The sequence below is a fragment of the Muntiacus reevesi genome, chromosome 9, assembly GCF_963930625.1.
Source record: "Muntiacus reevesi chromosome 9, mMunRee1.1, whole genome shotgun sequence".
Classification (NCBI taxonomy): domain Eukaryota; kingdom Metazoa; phylum Chordata; class Mammalia; order Artiodactyla; family Cervidae; genus Muntiacus; species Muntiacus reevesi.
Genome location: NC_089257.1, coordinates 48,868,642 through 48,894,510, shown reverse-complemented (window position 1 = coordinate 48,894,510; position 25,869 = coordinate 48,868,642). Strand labels below are relative to the sequence as shown.

The window sequence follows — 25,869 nt, the reverse complement described above, 5'->3', positions numbered from 1 at the left end:
TGGTCTTCCTCTAAAATGGATGTGATACAGTTGATCTCTTTGGGCTATCAGGAAGCTCAGTAAGACAATAATATGCCAAAGTGCTCGAGTCCACTGCCTGGGACTTAGTGGGTGGTCAGTACATGTTAGATCCCCTCCACTCTGAGTAACTATGAAGAGAGAGGCATTTTGGGCAGCCCCTGCTTAGCATGGCACTTTGGCTGGGTTTTTGTCCACTGAGTCTTCTAGTTCAGACTCAGCCCGTGTTAATGGCAGGAGAGATGAATGGAGAAGAGTGGCACTTGGCTGAGGGATACAGGGAGGTCTGCCAGCAGGTCTGCTGGAGCTGGAGAAAACAGACAGCAGACGTTCAGCCTTGGCTGTGGGGGCGGGAATCAAGCAGCTCCTTTGATGTTATTATTCTGGAGAAAGCTTGGCTTGACCTAAATGAAACTGATCTTTTGATAGCTTCTGGATGTAACGGTCAGGTAAGATACTAAGCAGCCATTGGTTACCAGGCAGGCGACATTTCTGAGCTCTTTTCTGCTCTGCCCTATTAAAATTGTTATTTTTAATTGCCTTCGAACAGTATGTATGAATAATATAAAAACCTTAAAAAGTTAATTAGTATTTAATAGTACTTATAATGAAATAGATCATTTTCTTGTCTCATAACTTGCCATTTGCCAGCGGCCACAGTTTTTAATTCTCCTGGTTGTTTCTTCTTCTCCTGACTTACCCTCCCCCATATTTCTGAAAAGGGAAATGTGTATAGTTATTTCTTGATGTCAGGTTTTTTTTTTTTCCCTGCACCACATGGCTCATGGGATCTTAGTTCCCTGACCAGTAATTGAACTTGCATCCTAGGTAATGAGAGCACAAAGTCTTAAGCACTAGACCGCCAGGGAATTCCCTTGATGCGTCAGTGTTAAATATTTTGACTTCCTACCACAGAAGATTAAGTTGTTAAGCTCCCTTTTGACCCCCTCCCCCAGTACACACACAGACTCCCCCCATACCCTTAATATGTTGTTATTCAGTCACCGAGTCATGTCTGACTCTTTGCAACCCCATGAACTGCAGCACGCCAGGTTTCCCTGTCCTTCACTATCTCCCAGAGTTTGCTCAAACTCATGTCCATTGAGTCCATGATGCCATCAAACCATCTCATCCTCTGTCACACTCTTCTCCTCCTGCCCTCAATCTTTCACCATTCTTGTGTAATTTATCAACATATGTGCTTACATATTAATGAATATCTAAATATGATTCACCGCTGAGTTATATAATGTACTGTAATTATATTTTCTTTGTTTTCTTAGTTTTCTTAGTGATGGTGGTGGTTTAGTTGCCTAGTCGTGTCCGACTCTTTGTGACCCCATGGACTATAGCCTGCCAGGCTCCTCTGTCCATGGGATTCTCCAGGCAAGAATAATGAAGTGGGTTGCCATTTCCTTCTCCAGGGGATCTTCCTAACCCAGGAATCGAACCTGGGTCTCCTGCATTGTGGGCAGATTCTTTACCGACTGAGCTGTGAGGGAAGCTAGTTTTCTTAGTACCTCTTACCATTTTTATTTTTCAAATTCCTGGCAGAGCTCTAAAACCCTTTACAATGTGTTCAAATACAGCAGATAACTTGCCAATACCATTTTTTACAAAAAAGCCCCTTCTGAGGCTTCCAGCCTGCTCCAGTGGGGCCTCACTCCTGGGCCAGTTGCATATCTGTCATCTTGGCCTTTCCTGGAGCACCCACTTGGAAATTCCCTTCCCCATGCTCCTGCTTTGCTGGGTCCCATGGCTTCTGTTTTGTTAGTTTGCAAGGGTAGATAGAGATTTTTTTTTAAAACTCTGCACACCCAAAAATGCCTTTATAGTTTACCTTCCCCTTTCTTAAGAGTTTGGCTTAGTATAGAGTTCAAAGTTGGGAAGAATATTCTGTCAGAGTTTTGAATAATGCTCTGTTGTTTTGAACATTCAGTGTTCCTTCCAGAAGTCTAATTCTTGATTCTTTCTGTTAAACCTATAAGAGCTTTTCTCTGGGTGTTTTCAGGGTCTTAGCGTTGTCCCTGGTGATTTGAAATTTCACAACAGTGTCCCCCACTGAAGGATTTGTCTCACCTGTTATACTGAGCACTCAGTAGGCCTTTTCAAGAGGGACATTGGCATCCCCAGGTTCCAATAAATTTTCTTTTATTTTTCTTTCAATAATTTTCTTTACTTTTCTCAGTCTTCCTGAAACTCCTATTAGTTGACTATTGTAACTCCTGGTTTGCTCCTCAAATTTACTTCTTTTTTCTCTTCTTGATATTTACTTCCTAGGAGATCCCTCCTTTGTTCCTCTAAACTTTCTATAAGGTTCTTTTTATATTTCAGCCTTCATATTTTAATTTTTCAAGAACTTTACTTTGGTATTTTGTTGTTGGAACGTGTTCTTATTTCATGGATGGTTTTCTTACCTCCCTGAGGAAATTAATGATAAGATTTTCTAACTTCTCTGTTGTTCCCTGGTATTAACTTTGTTTTCCCCAAAGATTCCTTTCCCCTCGTTTGTTTGACTCGGTGTATTGTTTCATACTAGAGGCTTTCCTGAAGTGTCTGGTGATCCTCGGCTGACTTTTCACATTTAAAAGTGGAATATTGAAAAGCCACTTGGATAATCTGTCAGCTGGTGGGCTTTATGCTTGGTGGACTAGGCAGTGGCTTAGTCATTTCATCTGGAGATCTTCAAATGCCAATATCTGCAAGTCTTTTACTTGGGCAGGTCAGTTTAACTGGAGAGAAATCCTTCAGTCTCCTGCTGGGGTTATTTAGGCTTGGCTGCCAGTGTCCCAGGAAATAGGGGGATAGAGGGTGAAAGTGAGAGATCGCTCTTTCACAGTATAGACTTTCACCTAACAGCATCTTCCCTTCCTTCCTCTGCTATTTCTGGTGCCCATGAGTCCAGGGTTTCTCTGGTCTGACTTTTTTCAGAGAATATATTAATCTTCTTTACCCTGAATAGGGATGAGCTATGGGCTATGGAATTAAGATGGGCATCTGGCGGCTTATTTATTATACGGACTCTCAAATCACTCTTCATATTTTAACTCCGTCCTCACCTCTGCCTCTTGAGTAACTTTAGTGCTTCCAGTTCCCAAGCCCCTCTGGGATTCTGTGGTTCACACAAGCTGACCACCTGTTGGCATCTCTCTGCAGACTGCGGGTTTAACTGCTAGTTACCGTTCCTCCATTGACATGCCACTTCCAGAAGATTTGACATCTTTCATCTATTGTTTTCTATTTTATTTTTCCTTAAGGATTTATACTTAAAATTTTATTTACTCTCATTTTAGTGAGGTTTGGAGAGGAAACAGAGATAAACATACTTGTTCTATCTGTCATATTTAATCAGAACTAAGTTTGTCCTCCAAGGCTTCACAAAGAGGTAGTTTTGGGGGTAAAGTCAGTTTCTGGTAGCTAAATGCTAACAGTTGAATGAATGTTGAATAGCATTTGTGTATTACTTGGAATTAATGCAGAGCTAAAAGGTTGTTACCCTACAGATATGATTTAGTAACTGCAGCTGAGTTTTCACATAGCCATAACAGGTCTTTCTCCTTTTAAGGAAAGGTAAACTTCTAATCTGAGTTACTGGGCAGTTGCCAGAGGAAGTCATTGGTCTGCAGGAAGGGAAGGGCTGGGACGGGTGATATTTCCCCTTTCTCACTTTACCCATTACACACAGTGAACAGAGAAGGTTCAGGTTAAAGGAAGGAACATCCCCCTTGGCTATGTTCTGCATTCACATCTAGCCTGCTGGAAGAGCTTGTCATACTCAACCTCTTTAGTGTCTTCACTAAAGAACATTTAGTTCTTTAGTGTCTTCACATCTTTTAGTGTCTTCACACCTGCCAGGAACTTTTAGCAAGTTCACATCTGCCAGTAGAGAGGAAAGCAGGTTGGCAAGGGTGTCTGTCCCCCCATCGTCCTATCAGGTTTCCTTGGGAGATGTCACTTATTTATTTGGCTGCTCTGGATCTTAGTTGTGGCATGTGAGGTCTTTTAGTTGCAGCACATATGATCTTTAGTTGCAGCATGTGAACTCTTAGTCGTAGCATGTGGGATCTAGTTCCCCAGCCAGGGATTGAACCTGGGTCCCCTGCATTGGGAGCGCAGAGTCTTAGCCACTGGACCACTAGGGAAGTCCGGATGTCACTTATGTAGATAAGGGATGGGGAGGAGCTGCACTTGCTCTTCCTCTAATTCACCTGTGGGTGGCAGAGACTTGGGGTGTGGCTGTGAGTACCCCACACACTCCCTGATGTTCATGAATTTTTGTCAAGTATTACCACTGCACAGATGTCCTTTCCTCCCAGCTGTGCCAGCACTTCTCTATGAAGCTAACTGCCTCTTTCTTACCTCCTTGGCAGAAACGTGTGCTGTCAACAATGGAGGCTGTGACCGCACCTGCAAGGATACTTCGACAGGGGTTCATTGCAGTTGTCCCGTCGGCTTCACGCTCCAGATGGATGGAAAGACCTGTAAAGGTAGCCTGGGTCTCTCCATGCAGCTGACCTGGGGGAGTAAAGGCAGTTCTCCCCCTCCACGCCTCCTGAGCGACTCCAGATTTGCTTATGATTCATATTGATCAAAAGGAAACGTTTCTTCCCTAGGCTAGTAGAAGGTTATAATTGAGGAAGCTTAATTAGAACCGACTTAATTACAGTAACTGTAGAGAAGGTCAGCTTCTACAGGCACCATCCATTTCAGGCAGTGGCCTTATTAGAAAAAAAGCAGTTGTTCACGGAAACATTCATTTTCAGGAGATAATATCATCCTATCATAAATAACAGCCAAGATTGTTATCCAGAGAACTTAATGAATGTACCATTAACATGTAGTAATGAATAGAGACCCCAGTGACTTAGTATTTCATGGGCAAGAGTACAAAGGCGTCATTCTTTAATGTGATTAAAAAAAGTAGATAAACAGTTACCAGATGAAACTGAGAAAAGATAAGATTAATCAAGTATCAGAAATCGTTCAAAAGCATTGAGGCTATTGAGCCATTATGTAATTTGCCAAAACAAATATTCTGGTTTCTTATAGTTTGAATCATGAAACTGGAATCGGAAGTATAGGAAAGGAAGCCGTCTCATTTTGAGAGACCAGTGCAGGCATGAGAAAGGAATAGGGCATCACCATTTCCCCTTAGTTTGTTTCCTTAATGCCGGTTAAGAGAAGGGCAGCGGAAGTCCGAATTCTCCAGGGGATGAGGCACTTGTCTTTCAAAACGGGTTAAGCCAGGCAAGAGAAGTTGTGCAAGATGGAAAACATCAGTAAACATCCTTAAATGCTTTTATGGATCTCTTTCTGTTTCAGAGAATAATGAAGCACACACAATAGCACTTCAGGGATTTGTGGCTAACAAGGCAAGTACTGCTGTCTGATTTGCCGATGCTTGCCTGTTACAGATATTGATGAGTGCCAGACGCGCAATGGAGGGTGTGATCATTTCTGCAGAAACACCGTGGGCAGTTTTGACTGCAGCTGCAAAAAGGGATTTAAATTATTAACAGATGAGAAGTCTTGCCAAGGTATGTGCTGAAACGTAGCTCTGCCCTGCAGTGCCACTGGTTGGACTGGAGAAGATGAAACTTCGCTCCGGCCAAGACCGGCTCGCTGGGCTTCTCAACGGAGTCGTTAATCCAACCTCCAGCCTGTGCTTCACTTTTTTCATCTGTTAGGTAAAATAAAAACATGAGGTAGCTCACAGGTATATTTTGGAAATTCAGTTGTTAATGATTAGAGAACACCTCAAAGAACCTGTGTGGTGTGATTACAGCCCAGAGCTTGCTGCTAGAAATGGATCACAGAATACAAGCAGGGTTGTGTTAGGGTTGAGATTACGAATACTTTCCCTTTTCTAAAACTTCCTTGAGTGTTATGGATTTGCTAACAAAATTTGGTGGCAAAAAGATGTTGATTTAATTAACATACCTTTTCTCAGGAAAATGTTGGGGTCAACTAATTGGTCCCTTTCTTATAGGCCTTGTTTGAATGACCAGCCTTTGGTGTTTGGGGCAAGAGTAGGGAAGGATGGAGGGAGGGGATTGAGCGGAGGAGAGGCTGGGCAGTCCTTGGGCAGGATGTCAAACCCCTTCTCAGACACATTCTTCCCATATAAGGGATGTTTTAAGGGAACTTCTCTGGGTAGCTGTTACTGATATTAATAATTGTTTTGGACAGTGACAAGCTGTTTTGGGTTGAGGGGGCATCTTTTATATTTCCAGATGAGCACCTTTTATGCCCTACTGACATATAGAAAGAAACCCATAGGAAAGATGTGCTGGCATTTATTCCTGTTTCATTTCTGAGAATAAGAACAGCCTAACTTATTTTGTTAGAAGTCCCAATATTAAATCAATATTAAGTCCCAGAAAAAAAATCTGATTTCACTTCAAATAATAAAGATGCAACATTACTTTTTAAGAATCTTACGGTCTTAAAATCTTAAGTTTCTCTCTTGGTTTTTTCTTCTTGATACATAATTTGTCAGACTCTTCACATCTAGCGCCCGTTAAAGTCAGCGAGTTCATTTTAGATAACTACTGCATGATTTTCTTCTGTTTGACTTGGAAAGAAAATTTACTGTTCCACATGATGTTTCTTAATGTATAGAGCAAGAAATACTATTTAAGCAGTGTAAACACATTAAAAAGGAATTAGAAAAGTGATCTCATTATTTTTGGCAAAGCAAGAGCCCTTTGTGAGCAGCCAAGGTTAGCTACCGAACAAACCCACATTCTCAGTAACTGTCTGATATTAATAACAGAATTCATAGAATGACATCAATTGCTACAGAGCAAATAGACTTTTTCTCATTTTTCACTGATCAGTCTTGGTAGAACAAATATTTGCACAGAACAAACTTACTGAAGAAATTTCCAGGACTTCTGGGAAAAGTTATGGATGAAGAGGTTTTGTAAGATTTTGCCCCTTTTTATTTCATGTTTTTCATTCCTCCAATTCCTTCCAAATGTTTGTTTTTTATTAACGAAGTTTCTCATGGCTCAGTTGGTGTTGAAAAAGGGATCCAGCAATGGTCTAGTTGGCTTGCACTGAGTCCTGCCTTGGTCCTGGTCTGTCCATCTGGGGACACAAGTCATAACTGTTAAAATCTTCTCAAGAGTTGAGGAAGTGAAACACTGAAATTCCAGTGTACGGGAAAGATGTGTGAACAGACCAGGGAAGAAGAAATGATTAGATCAACAAATGTAGCCTCCTGAGGCTAGTTCCCATGACCTCAGCTGAAGCCAAGAAGGCTTCCATGCTGAACCAGGAAAGGAGGGGTCTCCTGGGACTGAAATAGGAGGGAGGAACAAAGCCAAAGGATTGGCCAAAAGGATCGTGTCTGCAATAGAAAATTACTGAGGATGTTAATGTTAATGCTTTTTTTTTTTTTTTTTTTTAGTGCAGAAGGCATTAAAGCTCAGGATCAACTGGCCTCCTGGGGCCAGAAGACAAATTCTGGCTAGACCCAAAAGAGATATCTCCAGCTCAAGTGTTTTCTCTTTTTAATTGGCTATAGCTTATAACATTACTATGGGTCTTTTACCAGTTAGTAATAGAATAGTAATAATGCACAGGCAGCACCTTGATAGTTTACAAACCATTTTTACATATGTTAGGGTTTCCCTGATGGCTTAGATGGTAAAGAATCTGCCTGCAGTGAGGGGTACCAGGGTTCAATTCCTGGGTGGGGAAGATCCCCTGGAGGAGGGTATGGCAACCCACTCCAGTATTCTTGCCTAGAGAATTCCATGGACAGAGGAGCCTTGTAGGCTGCAGTCCATGCAATCACAAACAGTTGGACATGACTGAGCGACTTTCACTTCTCTTTCACTTTTAGGTATGTTATTTCACTTGATTTCATTTCAGTATCTTAAATTTCTCAGCCCTGCAAATAAGCATGGGTGAGGGAGACCTACTGAGCTTTTTAGTTTGCAATAGCACTTGGAAATAAGGGTCCTAGCTGTGAATATACTTACTGTGAGTTGCTCAACACTTTCTTTAATACAGGTGAGCAGGGAGAGCTGATAGATAATTCTTCGCTCTGTTGTTTTTGTTATCGGTCAGCAACTAGTGTTCTTATAAGCGTGTTTTTCTCTCCGCTTGTCCCTCAGAGTCAGTTTCAGCTCCCCTCTCCCTTTGACAATTACAGATGTGGATGAATGCTCTCTGGATAGGACCTGTGACCACAGCTGCATCAACCACCTGGGCACCTTCACGTGTGCTTGCAATGAAGGGTACACCCTCTATGGCTTTACCCACTGCGGAGGTGAGCAGAGTCTTTCTAGAGTCAGGTGAGGCTGGGCCTTACTCTAAGGTTCCCTGAGATCAGGGTCAATTTTTCTACCTTGGGAGCTAGACCGGACATACCAGTCACTTAACAGTAGTAGGGAGTCCCTCAACTCAAGGGAAGCATCTGCTATGGGAAATCTTCTCACATTGATGCCTTTAATTCATCAAGTGTGAAATGGAGCAGAGAGAAGAGCTGAGTTCTTGCAGCAGTGAATGCTTTATGGACTTTGTTGATGCTGTTGTACTCAGAGAATGGAGGGTCTCTCAGGAGCTGATGCAATGTCTGCTGGAATTTCCCAACAGATAGTAAAGTCAGTCCTCAGAGAGGATTGGCAGCGCACCAACTGATTCCACAGTCTTACTGTGCATAGGGGCTGGCTGTGGGGCTTGGTTCAAGCTCTTTGAGCTGGTCTTCGTGCAGGTCTCTCAGCTGGAAGTGGGACCATAGACCCTATCTCTCTGCTCCGAGCCCTTGAAGCAACATCTTCTGATGTCTCATGACCTTACGGCCAAGTAGACTATAGCCCAAGTCAGATTTGGTGTCACTCTGCACCCTCTAATCATCAGATGCATTTAGCAGTCTTTTAGAATGCAGATTCTGATTCTTAGTCTAAATGGCTAGACATCCAAGATGATTTTGGGGATCTGAGAATATGGGAACCACTGGTCTAAGTATTTCCGACCTGATCCTTGTGTCTTATGTCCTTAAGAAGAATGGATAGTAGTGATTTGTCATAGATATTGTTGTGTCTCTTCTCCTTTTCAACACATACCTGCCATGGCTGAAAACATACTCCTCCAGTCCATCAAGAAAGTTCAAGGAAATGTTTCCTGAATGTGAATATGTATCTGTGTTTTTGTTGGAGTCACCTTCCAACTTGGACTCAGTCTCAGGTTGACAGGGATTAGTGTACATCATTTTTCTTTTTTAATGCCAAAATTTTGACAGCATAACTGCTTTATTTTTAAAGATTTTATTATTTATTTATTTAGTTGCCTCAGGTCTTTGTTGTGGCACACAGACTCTCTAGTTGTGGCACATGGGCATTTTTCTAATCTATACCCCAACTTTATGAACTATCACGTGGGGAATCCTCATTCTCTCTATCTCCCTTGGGATGTAACTCAGGAAGACAGTGGAGTTTTAACTTGGGAGCCTGTGCTGTGGCTGAGTTGGACCCTGAGAGTAGAGTGTGACCCTTTCTCAATGTGCTCGTTGGGGCAGTTGTTTGGTCAAGAATGGAACTTGAGATCATCCTGGTGAGGCTCCTGCCAGGAAATCCACTGAATGGGGAGTGGGTCAGCTGGTGCCAAGTGTGCGTTCTGAAGGCGATCAACACATTCCCTTAGTGAGTTTCAATCACGTGACTCCCCTCCTGCTGCTTCCTCGATGGAGGGATGCTGTCAGCCGGGTCAGAGACAGACAGCTGTGACAGGAGAATGTTTTACTTCCCAGACACCAACGAGTGCAGCGTCAACAACGGAGGCTGTCAGCAGGTCTGTGTGAACACTGTGGGCAGTTATGAATGCCAGTGCCACTCTGGGTACAAGCTCCACTGGAATAAAAAGGACTGTGTGGGTAAGAGTCCCCGCGGCTGAGGCTCAGAGCAGCCCAGCAGTTCTCTCCACGCCCCACTGGACCCGGCATGTGCCGGCCAGTCCTCGCCTGAACTCTCCTGCCCTCAGCTGCAGCAGCCCACCTTTAAAAGTTCAAAAACAGGAGATACTTTGCAGGCTCTTTGGTGTTTCCTTCTGTGCTTCAGCGTAGGTTGGAACTCACTTCTCTTGGTTGGTTTTCCATATGAAAAGAATAGCAAACCAGAAGCTCCTTTACCCTGGGGGGGTGGTGGGGAATAAGTGGGTGTCTGTGTTTTGGGCTGGGCATCAGCGCTGCCTTCTTTGCTCGGGTCTTTGGTGTGTGGGAGTCAGCTGGCCTGGTCTCGCCGCGAAGTGTCCTTCTCTTTCTGTAAGTGTCTGTATTTTGTCCTGTCTAGAAGTGAAGGGGGGCCTGCCCACTAGCCTGTCACCCCACGTATCCCTGCAGTGCGGTAAGAGTGGTGGAGGAGACAGGTGCTTCCTCAGATGTCACTCTGGCATTCACCTCTCTCCAGGTGAGTGGGTCCCAGGCCTGGGGCCAGGCCTTCCTGGCTCGAGGTGTTAGAAGCCCTCACAGGTCTTCCAAGTATTTGACCAGCTGCTCCCTGACCCCTGGAGACCTGTGCTCTGAGACCCTGTGTTCTGGGGGCTTTTCTAGTAGTTCACGTGGAGTGGGCGGAGGAAGGGACTTGAGCTTCCGGCAGGAGAGGCTGTAATCTCGCCCACATGCTGACAATCCACCTTCTGTCTGTTAGGACTGCAAGAGGCCTATTCTGTCACCTGCGGCTCTTCCTCTCCTCTCAGGAACAAACAGCAAAAATCAAATGACTCCGCTTTCGGGGGTAATTACCAAATCTGCGTGTTGTCTCTGGGGCTCACTGTGTTCAATGGGCTTCCTTTGTGGGGTGCTGTTCTTAGGCGTTGGCTTTGTTTTCTTTTCTCCTAATCCCTCTGATGCTGTGAGCATGTTACAGGATGTTCTTGCCTGCAGCCTCGGTGCCTGCGATCTGACTCACCACATAGCAGGCGCTGACTGAGTGTCCACTCTGTTGGGAGGCTCTGTGCAGCCCCGCTGGGTCATCATATTGGGCAGAGGACCATGTAGCTCCAGGCCAGGAGACTCAGGTCTCCCCAGCTCCCTGGACCGTAGAGCACCTCAGAGGCCCAGCAGGAAATATGTACTTGGGGTGCATGGCATTGGTGGGGACATGAGCGTGACAGGGGAACAAGGATCCTGTCAAGAGAAAGAAGCCCAAACCCTTTTCGGTTTTTCAAAAGACAAAGAGTAACCTTCAAAGCTTTTCAGAGGCCTTGTTCTTCCAGATTTAGATGGGTTTGTGATGATGTCATGAACATATCTAAGGAAATGGTTCTAGATGTCCATCCTATGTGTTTAAGCAAAGATAGAAGCTCAAAGCATGATAATAACAACTTGTGTGAATTGATGGAGCAGTTAAAACATGTATGAGCTGATTTATTACCGTCCACACTATAGCCCTCTGGGGCTATTTTATTGTTATTTTTATTAACCAGATGAAGAAACTGAGGTTCAGAGAGGTGAAGTAACATATCCAAAGTGAGTCAGATGGGACATTAACGGAGCCAGGATTTTGACCGGGCAGTCTGGATCCAGAGTCTTGAGCACTGTCCTTCACTGCTCCTCTTGTCTGATGTTTGCACCCAGTCAGAGGGGACACTATGGTCTGTTTCACTTAGAGATTAAGGCCACCCTAAGGGTGGGCAAGCAAATTGTTAACAGTTATTCAGTTCTTACTATGTACCAGACAGTAGGCTACACATTTTTTGTTTTGTTTTGCATTACCTCATTTAGTTCTCATAACAGCTCTGGTAGTGTAGGGACTGTTTTATGGATGAGGACACTGAGGCTTAGGGAGACTGAGTAACCTGCTCCAGTTCTCATCACAAATTGAAGGGCTGGAACGTGAATCCTGGTCTTTGGCTCCAGAGGCTAACACAAGGTTAAGACTGACTGTGGAGTCAGAAGGAGAGCAGAATGTTCTATGTGAGGCCCTCAAAGTAGGACCTTTGCTCCCTCACAGACCCTGAGAGTCCCGGCCATGGTTAGTGGTGCCGTCCTTGTCTGGAATGGTGGCTCCCTCAGCCCTGTCCTCCCAGGACAGGCTTATCGAGGAGAACCTGCCTGTCCATTTTTCTCCACTGCCTTGTCCGAATGTGAACTGGGGGATTCTGGCCTGCCTTCTTGGAAAGGCACAGAAATGACCTCATTTTTCATCTTGCTGCTGAGGCTGTTTCTGGCCCTTCCTTTGTTATGTTTGCGCGCTGGATTCATCTTAGATGAAGGGACAAGTGTAACTCTTAGGAGGCTCTTGGTGCCGTTCGTCCCAGGGTCATGGGTGCCCCCGGCTCCCAGTCTTTCTTGGTCTCAGTGTAAGAGAGGGGCTCAGGGTATGCTTCCAGCAATGGACAACTTGCCGTTACCCGCTGGGGTTTTCATTCCTTTGGCTCCAAAGGTAACCTCTCTCACTTGTTTCTTTCTGAAGATGTCGCCACCGTCAGGACAAGTGTAACCTTTAAGCTAAATGAAGGCAAATGTAGTTTGAAAAAGGCTGAACTGTTTCCTGAGGGTCTGCGACCAGTCCTCCCAGGTATGGAATCAGATGGCTGGTGCAGGGAGTGTGTCTGCATGCCGGGGAAGGGATCTGTAGCCAGCAGAGCCCTTCAGATGGGATCCTACAGTTCAGACTCTCCATGCCCTCTCTTCTCAAGAGGAAGAAGACCCCTGCCTGGCAGCTCCATATGCCTCTGGGGTTACACATTAGGGCTTCCTTTGCAGGGTACAGAGGGTGAACCTGTGGGGAAATCTGTGAGTTAATAGCAATCAATGTGGGCTTAAGATGCATTAGAAACTTGTGATCATATTGGGTTAAAATTTCTAGGTCTTAGAGTTTGCTTAAAATACAATCCAAAGAAATGAAAAAAGGTTTGGCTCAGAAAGGATCATCTTTGGTGAACAAAAATATCATATCCAGCTTTTCTGCTGGATCTCATCTTTGGAGGCAGTGATGCCATTGGCTTCAGCAGAACAAATACTTTCCAAGTAGACCTGGCTTTATGGAAAGAGCAGAATCCAACATTCCTCTTTCTCCCCTAGCTCAGATTTCCAGTATTAGTTCATAGAATAATTTTAGAGAATAAAAGAAAAATCAGGATTCATGTATTAGGGAGGGTTCTTTCCCTAGTCTACCCTCAAATAAATCATACGAACAAATAAAAGCATAGTCACTGTAGTCACATCTGGCTGCCTATTTTAAGTAACTAACCAAGGTTAATTTGGGCACCTCCATTTGATGGAATTGGAGAAGGAAATGGCGACCCACTCCAGTATGCTTGCCTGGGAAATCACAGACAGAGGAGGCTGGGCGCTACAGCCCACGAGGTAGCAGAGTTGGACACAACCTATCGACTAAACAGCAACATTTGATTGAATATTACACAGCTATTAATTATGGGTTTTCTTGATGGAATATTTTGAAGCTATTAATTATGGGTTTTCAAAGAATGTTTAATGATATTAGAAAATGTTGTTGTAATAAAGATGAAAAAAAGAGTCACATTTTGTATGTCTAATACAACCTAAACTGTGCAAAAAAAGAATAAGTAGAAGAAAAACAAAGAAAACTCACCATGTCCTTATTAGTGGGTTAAATCTAGGTGGAAGGATGATGAGTAATTTTAATTTTTTTGCTGAATTTTCCAAATTCCCCAATAGTGAGCATTTATACTTTTAATCAGAGCGTGAAAGCATTATTTAAAGATAGATTTGGCCTTTAGTTTATTTAATGGTATTATACTAATGTTAATTTCTTAGTTTTGATAAAGATACATGTAAATATAAGATGTTAACATTAGGGAACACTGGATGAAGAGTATGTGAGAACTCTGAGTACCCTCTCAGAAACTTTCCTATACATCTAAGCTTACTTCAAAATAAAAATTTTTAAAAATAGATATGGGAAAATAGAAAGTGAAAGAGGTTCAAAATGAACATGTGTTCAGTTTGAGATTTGAAGTGAGCCTTTTGAGAGGTAAGATGGATCTTTAGGGGAAAATTAATTTGCCTTCTCCTTCCTTTGACCCTGATGACCTGCTGATTTGAACATCCTTATAATGTTAAGAGAAGAACATGATACAGATAATTCGTCAGTTTAGTTGAGATTACTTCATTGTGTGGATCGTGTGTGGATCTGCTCTTTGGTTCTGGTTAACAATCATTAGTCAAAAGATTCACTGGAAGTCATGGAGTGAGGAGTGAAGGTTGGAAACGAGGATGTCCAAAGCCCCGCGTTACATAACACCTTCACTCCCGTCCCGTGTGCCTTCATGACTATTTGGATCTGTTGATTCTTTGTGCCATTTATTGCTCCTGGTTATTTCAAAATGAGTCCTCACTGTTGATGTGCTTTCCAACTTTCCTTTTGAGTTGGAATTACTCCAAGGTCAGTTTGCCTGAAAGCAGGAGTTAATTTCCTTTCTACTCCCATGCTCATTCCTTACTTGAAGACTCAGCCCCTGCTTGAGGCATCGTAGTTCAGCTTTAAAGAAATGAACCCTGATAACATGAATGCACCTTAGCAAACCACCAGTCAGGAAGGCAAGACAACCTCTGGTTCCCGTCTTCCACATGTGTGGCTGGTCATTCAGAAACATCCAGCATCTGTTCATGAAAATCAGTTTCGAGAGCTAAGTGGTAAAGTTACATCGGAGGCAGTACCGGCTCTTCAAGATTATAATGTCATCGTGCTCCAGGCTGAGGGCTTGCAGTGTCTTGGCATCTGGAGTTAATCATCTGGTCCCCTGAGAGCTGTTCTAATGAAATGTTTACAGAGTTTGAGCGAATGTTCAGCCAAGTGCTTTGCCAGGATTTGGCTTCCGATAATTTTGTTTCTCCATACAGAGAAGCACAGCTCAGTAAAAGAGAGCTTCCGCTACGCAAACCTTACATGCAGCTCTGGCAAGCAAGTCCCAGGAGGCCCTGGCCGACCGAGCGCCCCTAAGGAAATGTTTATCACTGTTGAGTTTGAGCTTGAAACTAACCAAAAGGAGGTGACAGGTTGGTTTGAAAATAGTCTCTGGTGCCAGGCTTCTTACAGCTTTCTCCTGCTTCTTTGCCTTTAGCTCTTCCTCATTCTTGTGGGGGGAAATCATACATTCACTTAAGTATCTCCTGTTTTTTTGTTTGTTTGTTTACCCCCAAACTACACTGAACTGGTTTGGAACCTGATGATTTTATCCCCAAACTGCACTGAATTGGTTTGGAACCTGATGATTTTATCTGCCTCATCAAAACTCAAAGCTACCATTTTGGCCAACAAATTTCTGTTTGAATCAAATGCTGCCCAGCCTGCTAGGTGCCCAGCTCCACGTCTCTCCCCACGCTGTCTGCAGGGGGCTGTGAGTGTTGGTAGACCCTGCAGTCAGTCTAGACATAGTCCAGCAGACACGTACGGCAGCCTGAACTCCTCTCCACTGCACTCTCTCTGGTTTCTGCAGCATCTTGTGATCTCGGTTGCATCGTAAAACGAACAGAGAAGCGGCTCCGGAAGGCCATCCGCACACTCCGGAAGGCTGCCCACAGGGAGCAGCTGCACCTCCAGCTCTCAGGTGTGAACCTCGAAGTGGCTCAAAAGTCTCCCCAAACATCTGAACGCCAGATAGAGTCCTGTGCAATGGGCCAGGACCATGGAGGAAACCAATGTGGTGAGTGGCCTGCTAGCTGGGACATTTTTGCTCATAGAACTTTCTTGAGCTCCAAAAACACTAAGGGTAGCCATAAGCAAGTCTGGCCCACCCTTTCTCCCCAGGCTCCTTTCAGAGAACACCTAGGATCCCCAGCCTCACTTGAGATCTGCACTTGGTATTGCCCTTGCCTACTGAATCAGGAGCCCCCGAGCCCAAGGAGTAGTGCCTGGCACTTAGTAAATGTCGGTTGAGTTGAGGGATGGGATGGAAGAGGCAGGGCTGATGAGAAGAGAGAGGGTTGTCCTTTAAGGGTCGAGGGACTGTGGTCTTCAAAGCACTGTGGTCCCCCAACTGGGGCAGGACTGCCAATATAAGGCATCATTGAGCCTTCTCAACACTCCACTCCCAACAGTTCCCCTATCATCTCCCTATGGTTTAACCCATGGTGGCAGTTAACAAACTCTTGTCCGTAATTTTGTGGAGAGGAGAGGCTAGGGATCATCAGCTGAGATCCTGAGCTATGGCCCACGCTTCTGATGAAGTTCCAGGCAGGAGGAATCTGGGCAGGAGGTTCCAAAGTGATCAGTCTTGAGGTGTGTTTGTTGTGAGAGATTGTTCTGGGCATTATGGGAGACTCTACTGAAAGAGTCTTAGATGGGGGAAAAGTAGGGTCTCACTTTATAGTAATAATGGTAATGATTTGAGGCTTCACCTGCGACGGGCGATAACACTAAGCATTTTATCTACATTACCTCATTCAATCCTTATGAGTCATCTGACCAGGCAGTATTTTTATCTGCATTTTACAGAAGAGCAAACTGGAGTTCAGAGAGGTAAGTATTCTTACTCAAGGTCACATGGATGGTCCTACTCCAAACCTGTGCTCTGGTCCCAAAGAAGGTGAATTTCAATAAGCAGACCCCTCCAGAGTAAAGTGATGTCCTTAAAAAGGCCTGAGAAATGAAGCTTGAGCTAAGGAGTAATAAATCAGTGTTTCAAAAGAAGCAAAGCTAAGCCCAGAGGCACTTGTTCAGAAAAGTTGTCAGCAATAGCTCCACAGCCCTATTCTGTTGCTTTGCCAAAACATACTAGAAATCATGTGTAAAATCAAGTGGTAACTGTCTACCAGGGGCTGTTCTCAAATAGTCGTAACTCTCATTCCAGCTGACTCTCTTGAAAAAAAAAAAAAAAAGATAAAAACAACCCAGCTGGTTGATTTGTTCTCATTTAAAATCCGAAGAGTTCCAGTTTTCATACCAAAATGGTGATGAGAATTGGCTGTTGCTGCCCTAGTTTCCAGGGTGAGCTGCAGAAACTGTCAGAGACAGGCAGGTCTGTCCTGCTTCTGGCCTCTCAGAGCTGTATTCCACCCCTTCGTCCCCCAAGTGCTGTCCTGGAGGTAGAGGCCCTGCAAGCTCGCCAGGGAGCCTTTATGGCCAGTTAAGAGTTCAGAGGAAGCTAATGTCAAGGGCCTTGTGGAACAACTCCCAGTGAGAATATTATTAATACTACTATGGGTATGCTTCTGGGGAATAAAGACCTCACAGTGCGGATCAGGAGTTACTTAACAGAGGTTTCATGACTGTGACAACTTGTGGAAGACACATAGTATGAGGGTAGTGTGGCTCTTGTGTGTGTGAATGTGTTCCTGAGATGCTTGTCATGCCGAGTTAGGTTGGCTTTGCTTCTAAGAGGGCCCACGTGTCTTGTCTCAAGAGCTCCCTCTAGCACTGGATGAATTGTGTAGCCCTCAAGGGACCGTTTCAGGTTCACCTTGTCTGACAGCAGCGTTGACGATGTTACAATGTCAAGGAACACAGCTGAAGGAACTGCCAGTGAAGCTTTCCTCCTGCTGGAGGGAGAAAGTGGGTATAAAGAGGGGTCAGTTGAGTTAGTTGGAAAGGCTTTTTACCCAGCAGACTCCTGGCAACGGCAAACCATGGTGTGTGTGTGTGTGTGTGTGTGTGTGTGTGTGTGTGTCTGTCTGTCTGTCTTATACTCCTGGTCGATTAATGCAGTTGTGTCCAAGTTTTTCCAACCCCATGGACTGTAACCCACCAGGCTCCTCTGTCCATGGAATTCTCCAGGCAAGAATACTGGAGGGGGTAACCATTCCCTTTTCCAGGGGATCTTCCCGATCCAAGGATCAAACCCACAGACCCACATCTCCTGCATTGCAGGCAGATTCTTTACCATCTGAGCCACCAGAGAAATCCTGCATTAATGGTCTTAGAACCTCATAAAGACCAGGCTTTACTGGTATATTCTGAACTCTGATAGCACATGCAATGAAGACAAACTGAGGATAATTCATTTTTGGAATTATTTTATATTTGTGGGACTTCTTTGGTGGCTTAGATGGTAAAGAATCTGCTGCAGTGCAGGAGACCTGGGTTTAATCCCTGGGTCAAGAAGACCCCCCTAGAGAAGGGAATGGCTACCCACTCTAGTATTCTTGCCTGGAGAATCCATGGACAGAGAAGTCTGGTGAGCTACTGTCCATTTATGTTTCTAGAAAAGAGCCCAAAGAGTGTTTTGAGTCACCTAGAAGGAGAGATGGGACCATTATGTTTTTCCTTTAAAATATTTTTTATTTAGTTTTTAATTGCCTATAAGTGGTACATGTTTCAAATGATATAGAAATGTACACAGGATGGAAATTTTCCAATCAGCTTCCAACCCCACTCCCCAGAAATAATTACTGTCAATAGTTTGCTGTGGATTTTTCTACATCTGTTTTTATGCAGATATAAAAATGAAATTTTATTCATTTAATGAATATTTATTGAGCACCAAATGTGTGCCAGGCACTATTCTAGGTGCTGGAATCCAATAATGAGACAAAAGAACAAAAATCTCAGCCCTCATCGAGTTTAGAGTTCTAGAAGAGGGAGACAGACCACAAACCAATAAAGAAGAAAGTATATCCTGTAGCAAATGGTGGTGAGGAAGTGAAGAACAGGTAAGCAAGGAAGTGGAATGGAAAATGCTGAGGCGGGACTTCCCTGGTGATCCAGTGGTTAAAACTCCTGCTTGCAATGCAGGAGGCGCAGGTTTGATCCCTGGTCATGCCACGCAGCACAGCCATAAAATAAAAATAAATAAATAAAAAGAAAAGGCCAGGGAAAGGGGAAGGGTGAGGAGGAAGGTACTCTGCCAAAATGTAGACTATGCTCAGGGCTGTGGTCATTGAAAAGTGAAATTTGGGAAGAGGTGTGAAGGATGGGAGGAACTAGCAGTGAGAACGTCTAGGGGAAGAGTCCCAGGTAAAGGCAACAACAAGTACTAAAACCCCGAGGTACTGAGGAGAAGGCCAGGATGATGAGAGCTGAGGAAAGGAGGGTGGAGGAAGAAAGTCAGAGCAGGGGCAGAGGGCCAAATCGTGTGGGGAATGGAAATTGTGGTGAGGACTCTGCATCTGAGTGAGAGAAAAGCCTGAGAAGGGATTTTAGCAAAGCGATAACAAGGCTCTGACTTATGTTTGAAAAAGATAACTTTGGCTGCTGTTTTAAAAATAGGCTGAAGGTTTGTGTGGATAAAACAGTAAAAAATATATCAATGCAATTTTAATAGTACTACATATTGTTCTTAACTACACAGTAGATCATGGCCACCTTTCCATGCTAGCAGAGGAGCTACCATGCTTGTTTTAAAGCTTCCTGGTCTACGTTTGTTTTAAGACACCAGTATTAATTAGCCGTACTCCTGATGGTGACTTTTAATTAAGCTATTCCTAATTTTCCTATTACAAACAATGCTGCAATAAATATTCTTTTTGTGCACAGGCCAATATTTCAGGAAGATGGACTTGTATGTGTTTAATTGCAGGTCGAAGGACGTACATGTTTAAAACTGAATAGATCCTGCTAACTCAGCCTCCAAAAACATACTAATATATACTCCCTCCAACATTGTGATTGAGTGCTTACTGCCTCACATCATTGGTAACATGAATTATATATTATTGATCTTTTTAATTTTTGCAAATCTGCTAAGTAAAAATGATGGTCATTTGAACTTGTTTTTCTTTGATTATTAGTAAAACTGAGCATGCTGTCATATGTCTGTGGCCATTTTGATTTCCTCTTCTGAGAATATCCATTTTCTTTAGCTGTTTTTCCATTGAAGTTTTTGTTTTTCCAACATAATTTTTAAAAAATAAAATTTAAGGCCCCAAATTTTATCAAAGAACATAGTCACTTCTGACCAAACATTTTCTTTCTTAAAATAATTTTATATAGTAAAGTCTCATTATTTTGGCATTTAAGGACTTTGAGGACAGCCCACTCTGCAAGTGATCTTTGTACCATATGTGATCAATTTTATCAAGATGGCAGAAAAAAATAGCAATTATATTCTCTAGGGAACAAATTCCTCAAGCTCATAGTAATTCATAAAGTCCTTTGTATCTAAACAAAAATTAATAATGACTTGGATTTCTCTTTTTCTTTCATAGCTATTTATCCTTTCAGAAAGGGTGCATTATTTAAGGAGTATACTTGTTAAAGTATACATTTTTGTATTTGATTATTTTGAAACTTGCCGAAATTTTAAAAAGACAACCCAGACAACTGGCAAATTGGGATATTCTAGTGCCTGGGTTCTTAAGAAACTAGAAAAGTTTAATTCAAATTTTAGTAGTAGTAGCTTTCTTCTGCAGCAGTTGGGAAAAATTAATTCAAATAGAATTTATTGAGATCCCACTCTGTGGGGTGAACTTGGGATGAAGCAGTAAGAATATAATGGGTGAAAACCCTGCTTTTATGAAGTTCACATTCTAATGGAGAGAGAAGGATAATCAAAAAGTAAAGGAAAAGATAGTTTTAGAAATTATAAGTGCTATTGAACATAATAGAACAGAAAGCGTCAGAGGGGAGGAGAGATTTCTACTCTTTACAGGGTGTTCAAGGAAGGCTGTCAGAGCAGGTTACATTTAAGCTGAGATCTAAGTGAGAAGGAGGAACTGAGCATGCAAACCCAATGGAAGCAGGGGGTGCTTGAACAGAGGTGATAGCAGCACGTGCAAAGGGCCTGAGGCAGGGAGAAACTAGGTATTTTTCTTCTTAATTTTTTCAAAACTGAGAAATTATTTGGAATTGAGCAGGTGGAAAATTTCTGTTTTAAATCAAGGAAAATGTAAGTGGTATATTAGCAGTATAGACCAATATTAAACTAATATTTATCACCTAGACTTGATAGGAAATTCATTTAATTAAAAAAGTTTAAAAACCATAATTTAGTAAAATGTTGACATCTATTGAACACTTAATGCATTCAGCTCTTTGTTAAGCACCTCACCTGTGTGCGCATTTAGTCACTTCAATCATGTCCGACTTTTTGCAACCCTGTAGACTATAACTGACTAGGCTTCTCTGTCCATGGGATTCTCCAGGCAAGAATACTGTGGTGGGTTGCCATGCCCTCCTCCAGGGGATCTTCCTGACCCAGGGACTGAACCCGAGTGTCTTATGTCTCCTACATTGGCAGGTGGATTCTTTACCACTAGTGCCACGTGGGAAGCCCTAAGCACCTTACACGACTCTTCTAATTTAGTCCTTGTCACAAGTCTATCCTGCATGATACCATTTTTATAGATAAGGAAACAAAGGCATGAGAAGGTAAGCAGTTTTCACAATGTCATGCAGCAAGCAAGTGCAGAGCCAGGATTCAAATTCGGGTCTGACTCAAGAGCCCATGTTCCTAACTCTCAATTTGATACTCTCACCTCTCCTGGGTACTGCCTATGCCCTGTGATTATCCTACTCACACCCAACTCATATGGAGAGTCCTCTGTGGGACAGCTTTGTGGTGGGTGCTGAGGAGGTCCGAATAAGGAAGATAGCATCCCTCAAGTGGTAACCCTCCCAGGGAAGAGTCAGAGAAGCCTTCCCCAAAGAGGAAAAGCCTTGGTGAGCTTTAAAGGGAGCACAGATGATGCACAGACGGGTAGAGGAACAGCCCTGGAGAGTGAGGACCAGCAAGATGTGCACAGGGGATCTTTGGCATTTCAGTATTACTAACCCTGGAGTGGAAGGTGGGATGTGGTGGGCAGCAAGGCTGGTGGGAAAAACATGGCCCAAGTCATGAGAGACCTTGAATATGTTTTTCTGTAGGTGACAGATTCATTAGAGGCTTTAATCAGGGAGTATAAGGTCATATTTATATTCTAGAAAGAGCTCTCCGACTGAATTGAGGGTCAGCACTGGAGGCAGAAAAACCTATTTGGGAGCTTCTGAATGCTTTGCATAAGAGATATTGAGAACATGAAGGCACTAGATGGAATAGAAAAGCAACAGTGGATTAGAGAAATATTTAGGAGGAGACGTGAGCAGCATTTGGTGATAAATTGGATTGGGGACTGAGACGAGGAAAGGGTTGGGGTGAGCTCAGAGGTTTCTGACTTGGCCTCTGGTCCTGCATTTTCTTTCCATACATCCCGCATCTTACCCAGCCCTGTTTCATATGCAGGAGGCACTGACAAAAAGCCTGTGGGTTGGTTGAACGGTAAGATGAATGTGATCACTGGGGAAGAAATAATCAAAAGATTTATAGGAAAAGCAGGAAAAAAAATGGACTCTTGAGAGGGCATGAAAAAGAATGAAAACTCATATACAGAAAAGGAGACTGAAGGCTGAGTTTGAGTTGAAGACACTGAGAAGTGCAGTTTGGCAAGTCAAGGAGGTTTTTGAGGCAGGGAGTGAAGCAGTCAGAGAAGTACTTTAGGGAGGTGACTCTGATGGTAATAGCAGAGCTGGGGCCACGAGGAATGGCCAGCAAGGGAGTGCACTGGAAGGTTATTGCAGTAATCTAGATACGAGATGGTGAGGAGCAAAGGACGCTAGTGCCATAAGGATAAAAAAATCAGGGACAGACAAAAGGGACCCAAGTATAGCATGCTGCAGCAGGGAGAAGTCTGGGATAATGTGGCTTGGCGCCTTGGTGACTGGGAGTGTAGAGATGCTGTTTATAAAGAGAGTAAAGCCAGAGGGGTAGGAAGCCTTGGACAGGGGAAGGGAAGAGAAGCATTTCCCTTGGGAAAGTAGAATTTGAGTTGCAACAAGACTCCCAGGCTGAAATGTCCACAGGCAGGTGGGAGTCTAGGAAAATGACGTCACCTCTTCATCCATAGACTGGCCCCCCTACCCTGCTTCCGTGCACACTTGCTCTGACTTGCTTCCTGTTAAAAGGGATGAACAGCCCATGCTCTTTCCTAAGGCCCACTCTTCCCCTGGGGCTCCAGGGCCCATTCCTCTCACCATCTCAGGAACAACATTCCTGCTCTTGTCCCCACCGACCCTGCATCTCAGAATTCTCCTTCTCTACTGGATTATTTCTAACAGCACACAAACCTACTCCTGTCTTAAAACCCACCCAAATTCTCCTTTGACTTCTTTTGCTTCTCTCCAGATCCTGCCTCCCTTCTTTGACCCCCTGTCAAGCAAAACTCCTTGAAAGACTTGTCTAAATTCCCTGTCTTTGCTTCCTCATCTTCTCCACCCTAACCAGCCTGGTTTTCATTCCCGATGCAGCCAGGGGAACTGCTTTTCCCTAGATTTCTAACAACTTCATGTAACCAAATCCAGGTTGCCAGCTGTCACTCAGACTCTGCTGACCCCTCCCTCCTCCCAGAAACTCTTCTCATGGGTTCACACACTACACATCTCTGGTTCTCTTCCTGCTTCACTTGCTGCTCCCTTTTCATTTCCCATGCTGGGGGCCCCCTAGTTTTTTTTTTATCTCTAAACATCAGGGATCCCAGGGCTCAGTCCTCCACGCCCATCCACCCCCCCCCCTTTTTTTTTTTACTCTCTTCGATGACCTCATTCAGGGCTGATAGCTTTAAATACCACCATATGCTGGTGACTCCCAAACTGCGCTCTACAACTCTAGTTGCTGAACTTATCTGTCCTAGAGGTGCTGAATGTTTTATCACACATGCACACACACACACACACAGAGTGAAATACTGTTGAATTTGTGAATGTTTACTTATTTAAAAATTATACACTTATACTATTGCCTAATATATATATCATTTTTTAAAAAAAGAAGAGATACAGATTAAATAAACAAAATTTTAAATAGCTGGCTAGCCTCCGAAGGCACCATGCTGACGACTCAGCAGGGTTAATTGTTAATGATAGTGGCTGTAAATCATTTTTTTTTTCAAATAGTCTTTTTGCTCATTGCTAGTGTTTTGACTCACTTCTTGTCAGATCTGATTAAATTGCCACTGTTTCTATCTTGGGATATGGTTTGACAAGAGCTGGTACCAGGAGAACAAACTGTGTCAGTTCTGCACTTCCCTGGGGTTCACCTGCATCTGCATCACTGGTCCTGCATCATGGGTCCACGATTTCTACAAGAATTATTGGAAGCTGCTTTCTACTTCGTGATGGTTTGTTTGTTTGAGACCAGATAATATAATCAGGAAACCTGTTCAATGAGGCATAATTGAAAGTCTTCTCAAGACATGGAAAAGAAGTGAGTCAGTTAGTACCTCTACCCTCGCAGGTCTCTTTCTTGGGGACTTTGTATCTTCACATGCGTGTCTGACTTGTGGAGAGGTGGACTGACTGAGGGGCCAACTTCTCTTCTTTTTTAAACAGAAGAACTTAAAAAAAACTATTTTTTTCAGTTTTATTGAGATATAATAGACATACAGCAAAGTATAAGTTTAAAGTGTACAGCATAATGATTTGACTTACATGCATCATGAGATGATTACCACAACGAGTTAAGTGAACATCCATCATATCAAATAGTTATAGCACTGAAGAAATATGAAAAAGAAAGTTTCTCCTTGTGATGAGAACTCTTAGGGTTTACTCTCTTAGCAACTATCATGTATAACATACAGCAGTGTCAATTATATTTATCATGTTGTACATTATATTCCTAGTACTTATTTATCTTATAACTGGAAGTTTGTACTTATTGACCACCTTTATCCAATTTCCCCTTCTCCTACCCTGATCTCTTTCTCTGTGAGTTTGTTTGTTTGTTTTTGAGCTATAGCTGACCTACAGCACTATGTTAGTTCCTGGTACATGACATAGTGATTCAATATTTCTATATATTTCAAGATGATTACTATGGTAAGTCTGGTTTAGATACTAAACCAATGAACCTTTCTTTATGTCTTATTTTTTAGATAAAATTTAATATGCATAGATGTGAAAATGCTTTGTAAACTGCTGAGGTGTAGTATTCTAGCTTGGAGACCACTAGCATAACGAATGGCTTCTCAATACCAACACTTGCATGGCTCCAAAGTTTCTTAAACTCAACATGTCTAAACAAAAGCTTTTCTTCTCCTCCCTCACTCCACACCAAAACCCCCTTTACGCTCATCTCTGTAACTGGCTTCCCTGTTTGCTCAGTTGCTCTAGTTTAAAGCCTCAGTTTCCTTGACCTCTCTTGTTCTGTCATGCTCCTTATTGAATCCATTAGCAAATCCTGCCAGATCTGCCTTTTTACCTGAGTCTAACTAGTTTTCTCTTCCTCTCTTTTTACTACTCTGTTCCAAACCACCACCATCTCCTGCCCAGTCTATTGCAATGGGCTCTGAATTGTTCACATTCCCCTTGCCTGCCTTCCATCTGTTCTCCGCACAGCAACCAGAAGATCTTTTAGAAACGTAAGTCAGATCATGTCCCTGCCCCACTCAAAACCTCCAGCACACTTTGAGTAAGGGCTAATTTCCTTACCGAGACCTTCAAGAATCTATGTAATCTGCCCCTTGCTTGCTTTTAGAGTCCATCTCCTGTCACCCAGCCCCTTTCACTATGTTCCTGCTGCACTGGCTTGTTTGCTATCAGGCAAGACCATTGCAAGACTGTTTCCCTCATTTCACTCGGATCTCTGCTCACAGAGGCCTTTCTGGGCTATTCTTCTAAAATAGCATTCATGCAGACCACTACTCTTTGCCTTACTCTCTTCCTTGTTTGAATTTTCTTCGTTGCACTTACCTCTCGTTAGCATTCTACTATATATTTATTTGTTTGCTCATTTATTGCCCATATTCTCCACTAGAGCAAGAGCCCCTTTAGGGCAGGGCCATGTCTGTCTGCTCTCCTGTATCTCCAGCTCCTAGAACAGTACTGGTGCTAAGTACTTAATTGAATAAATGAGTAGATGAATCTTCATAGGAACAACAGATGACATCCTGAGGATAGTCACCAACACTAAGAAAGAAGGGGGCCGGGGTAAATCTTTGGAGAAATATTT

General features: G+C 43.3%; 1 protein-coding gene and 1 non-coding gene across 6 annotated transcripts in view; one reads left to right on the top strand and one right to left on the bottom strand.

Moving 5' to 3' along the window:
* The window catches only part of SCUBE2 (signal peptide, CUB domain and EGF like domain containing 2), a 67,339-nt gene that overhangs the window by 23,550 nt on the left and 17,920 nt on the right, over nt 1-25,869 (top strand). For 4 of the 5 annotated variants that reach the window (XM_065944011.1, XM_065944010.1, XM_065944009.1 and 1 more), the window contains 9 exons: nt 4,389-4,505; nt 5,433-5,555; nt 8,183-8,299; nt 9,779-9,901; nt 10,317-10,433; nt 10,674-10,760; nt 12,441-12,545; nt 14,855-15,010; nt 15,451-15,657. In XM_065944011.1, coding sequence (XP_065800083.1) covers nt 4,389-4,505; nt 5,433-5,555; nt 8,183-8,299; nt 9,779-9,901; nt 10,317-10,433; nt 10,674-10,760; nt 12,441-12,545; nt 14,855-15,010; nt 15,451-15,657 — 1,152 coding nt within the window. The remainder of the gene's footprint in view (nt 1-4,388; nt 4,506-5,432; nt 5,556-8,182; nt 8,300-9,778; nt 9,902-10,316; nt 10,434-10,673; nt 10,761-12,440; nt 12,546-14,854; nt 15,011-15,450; nt 15,658-25,869) is intronic. The other variant, XM_065944012.1, reaches the window with a different exon arrangement.
* TRNAG-CCC (transfer RNA glycine (anticodon CCC)) lies at nt 4,088-4,160 on the bottom strand. Its single transcript has one exon. It is a non-coding gene; the product is annotated as a tRNA-Gly (tRNA).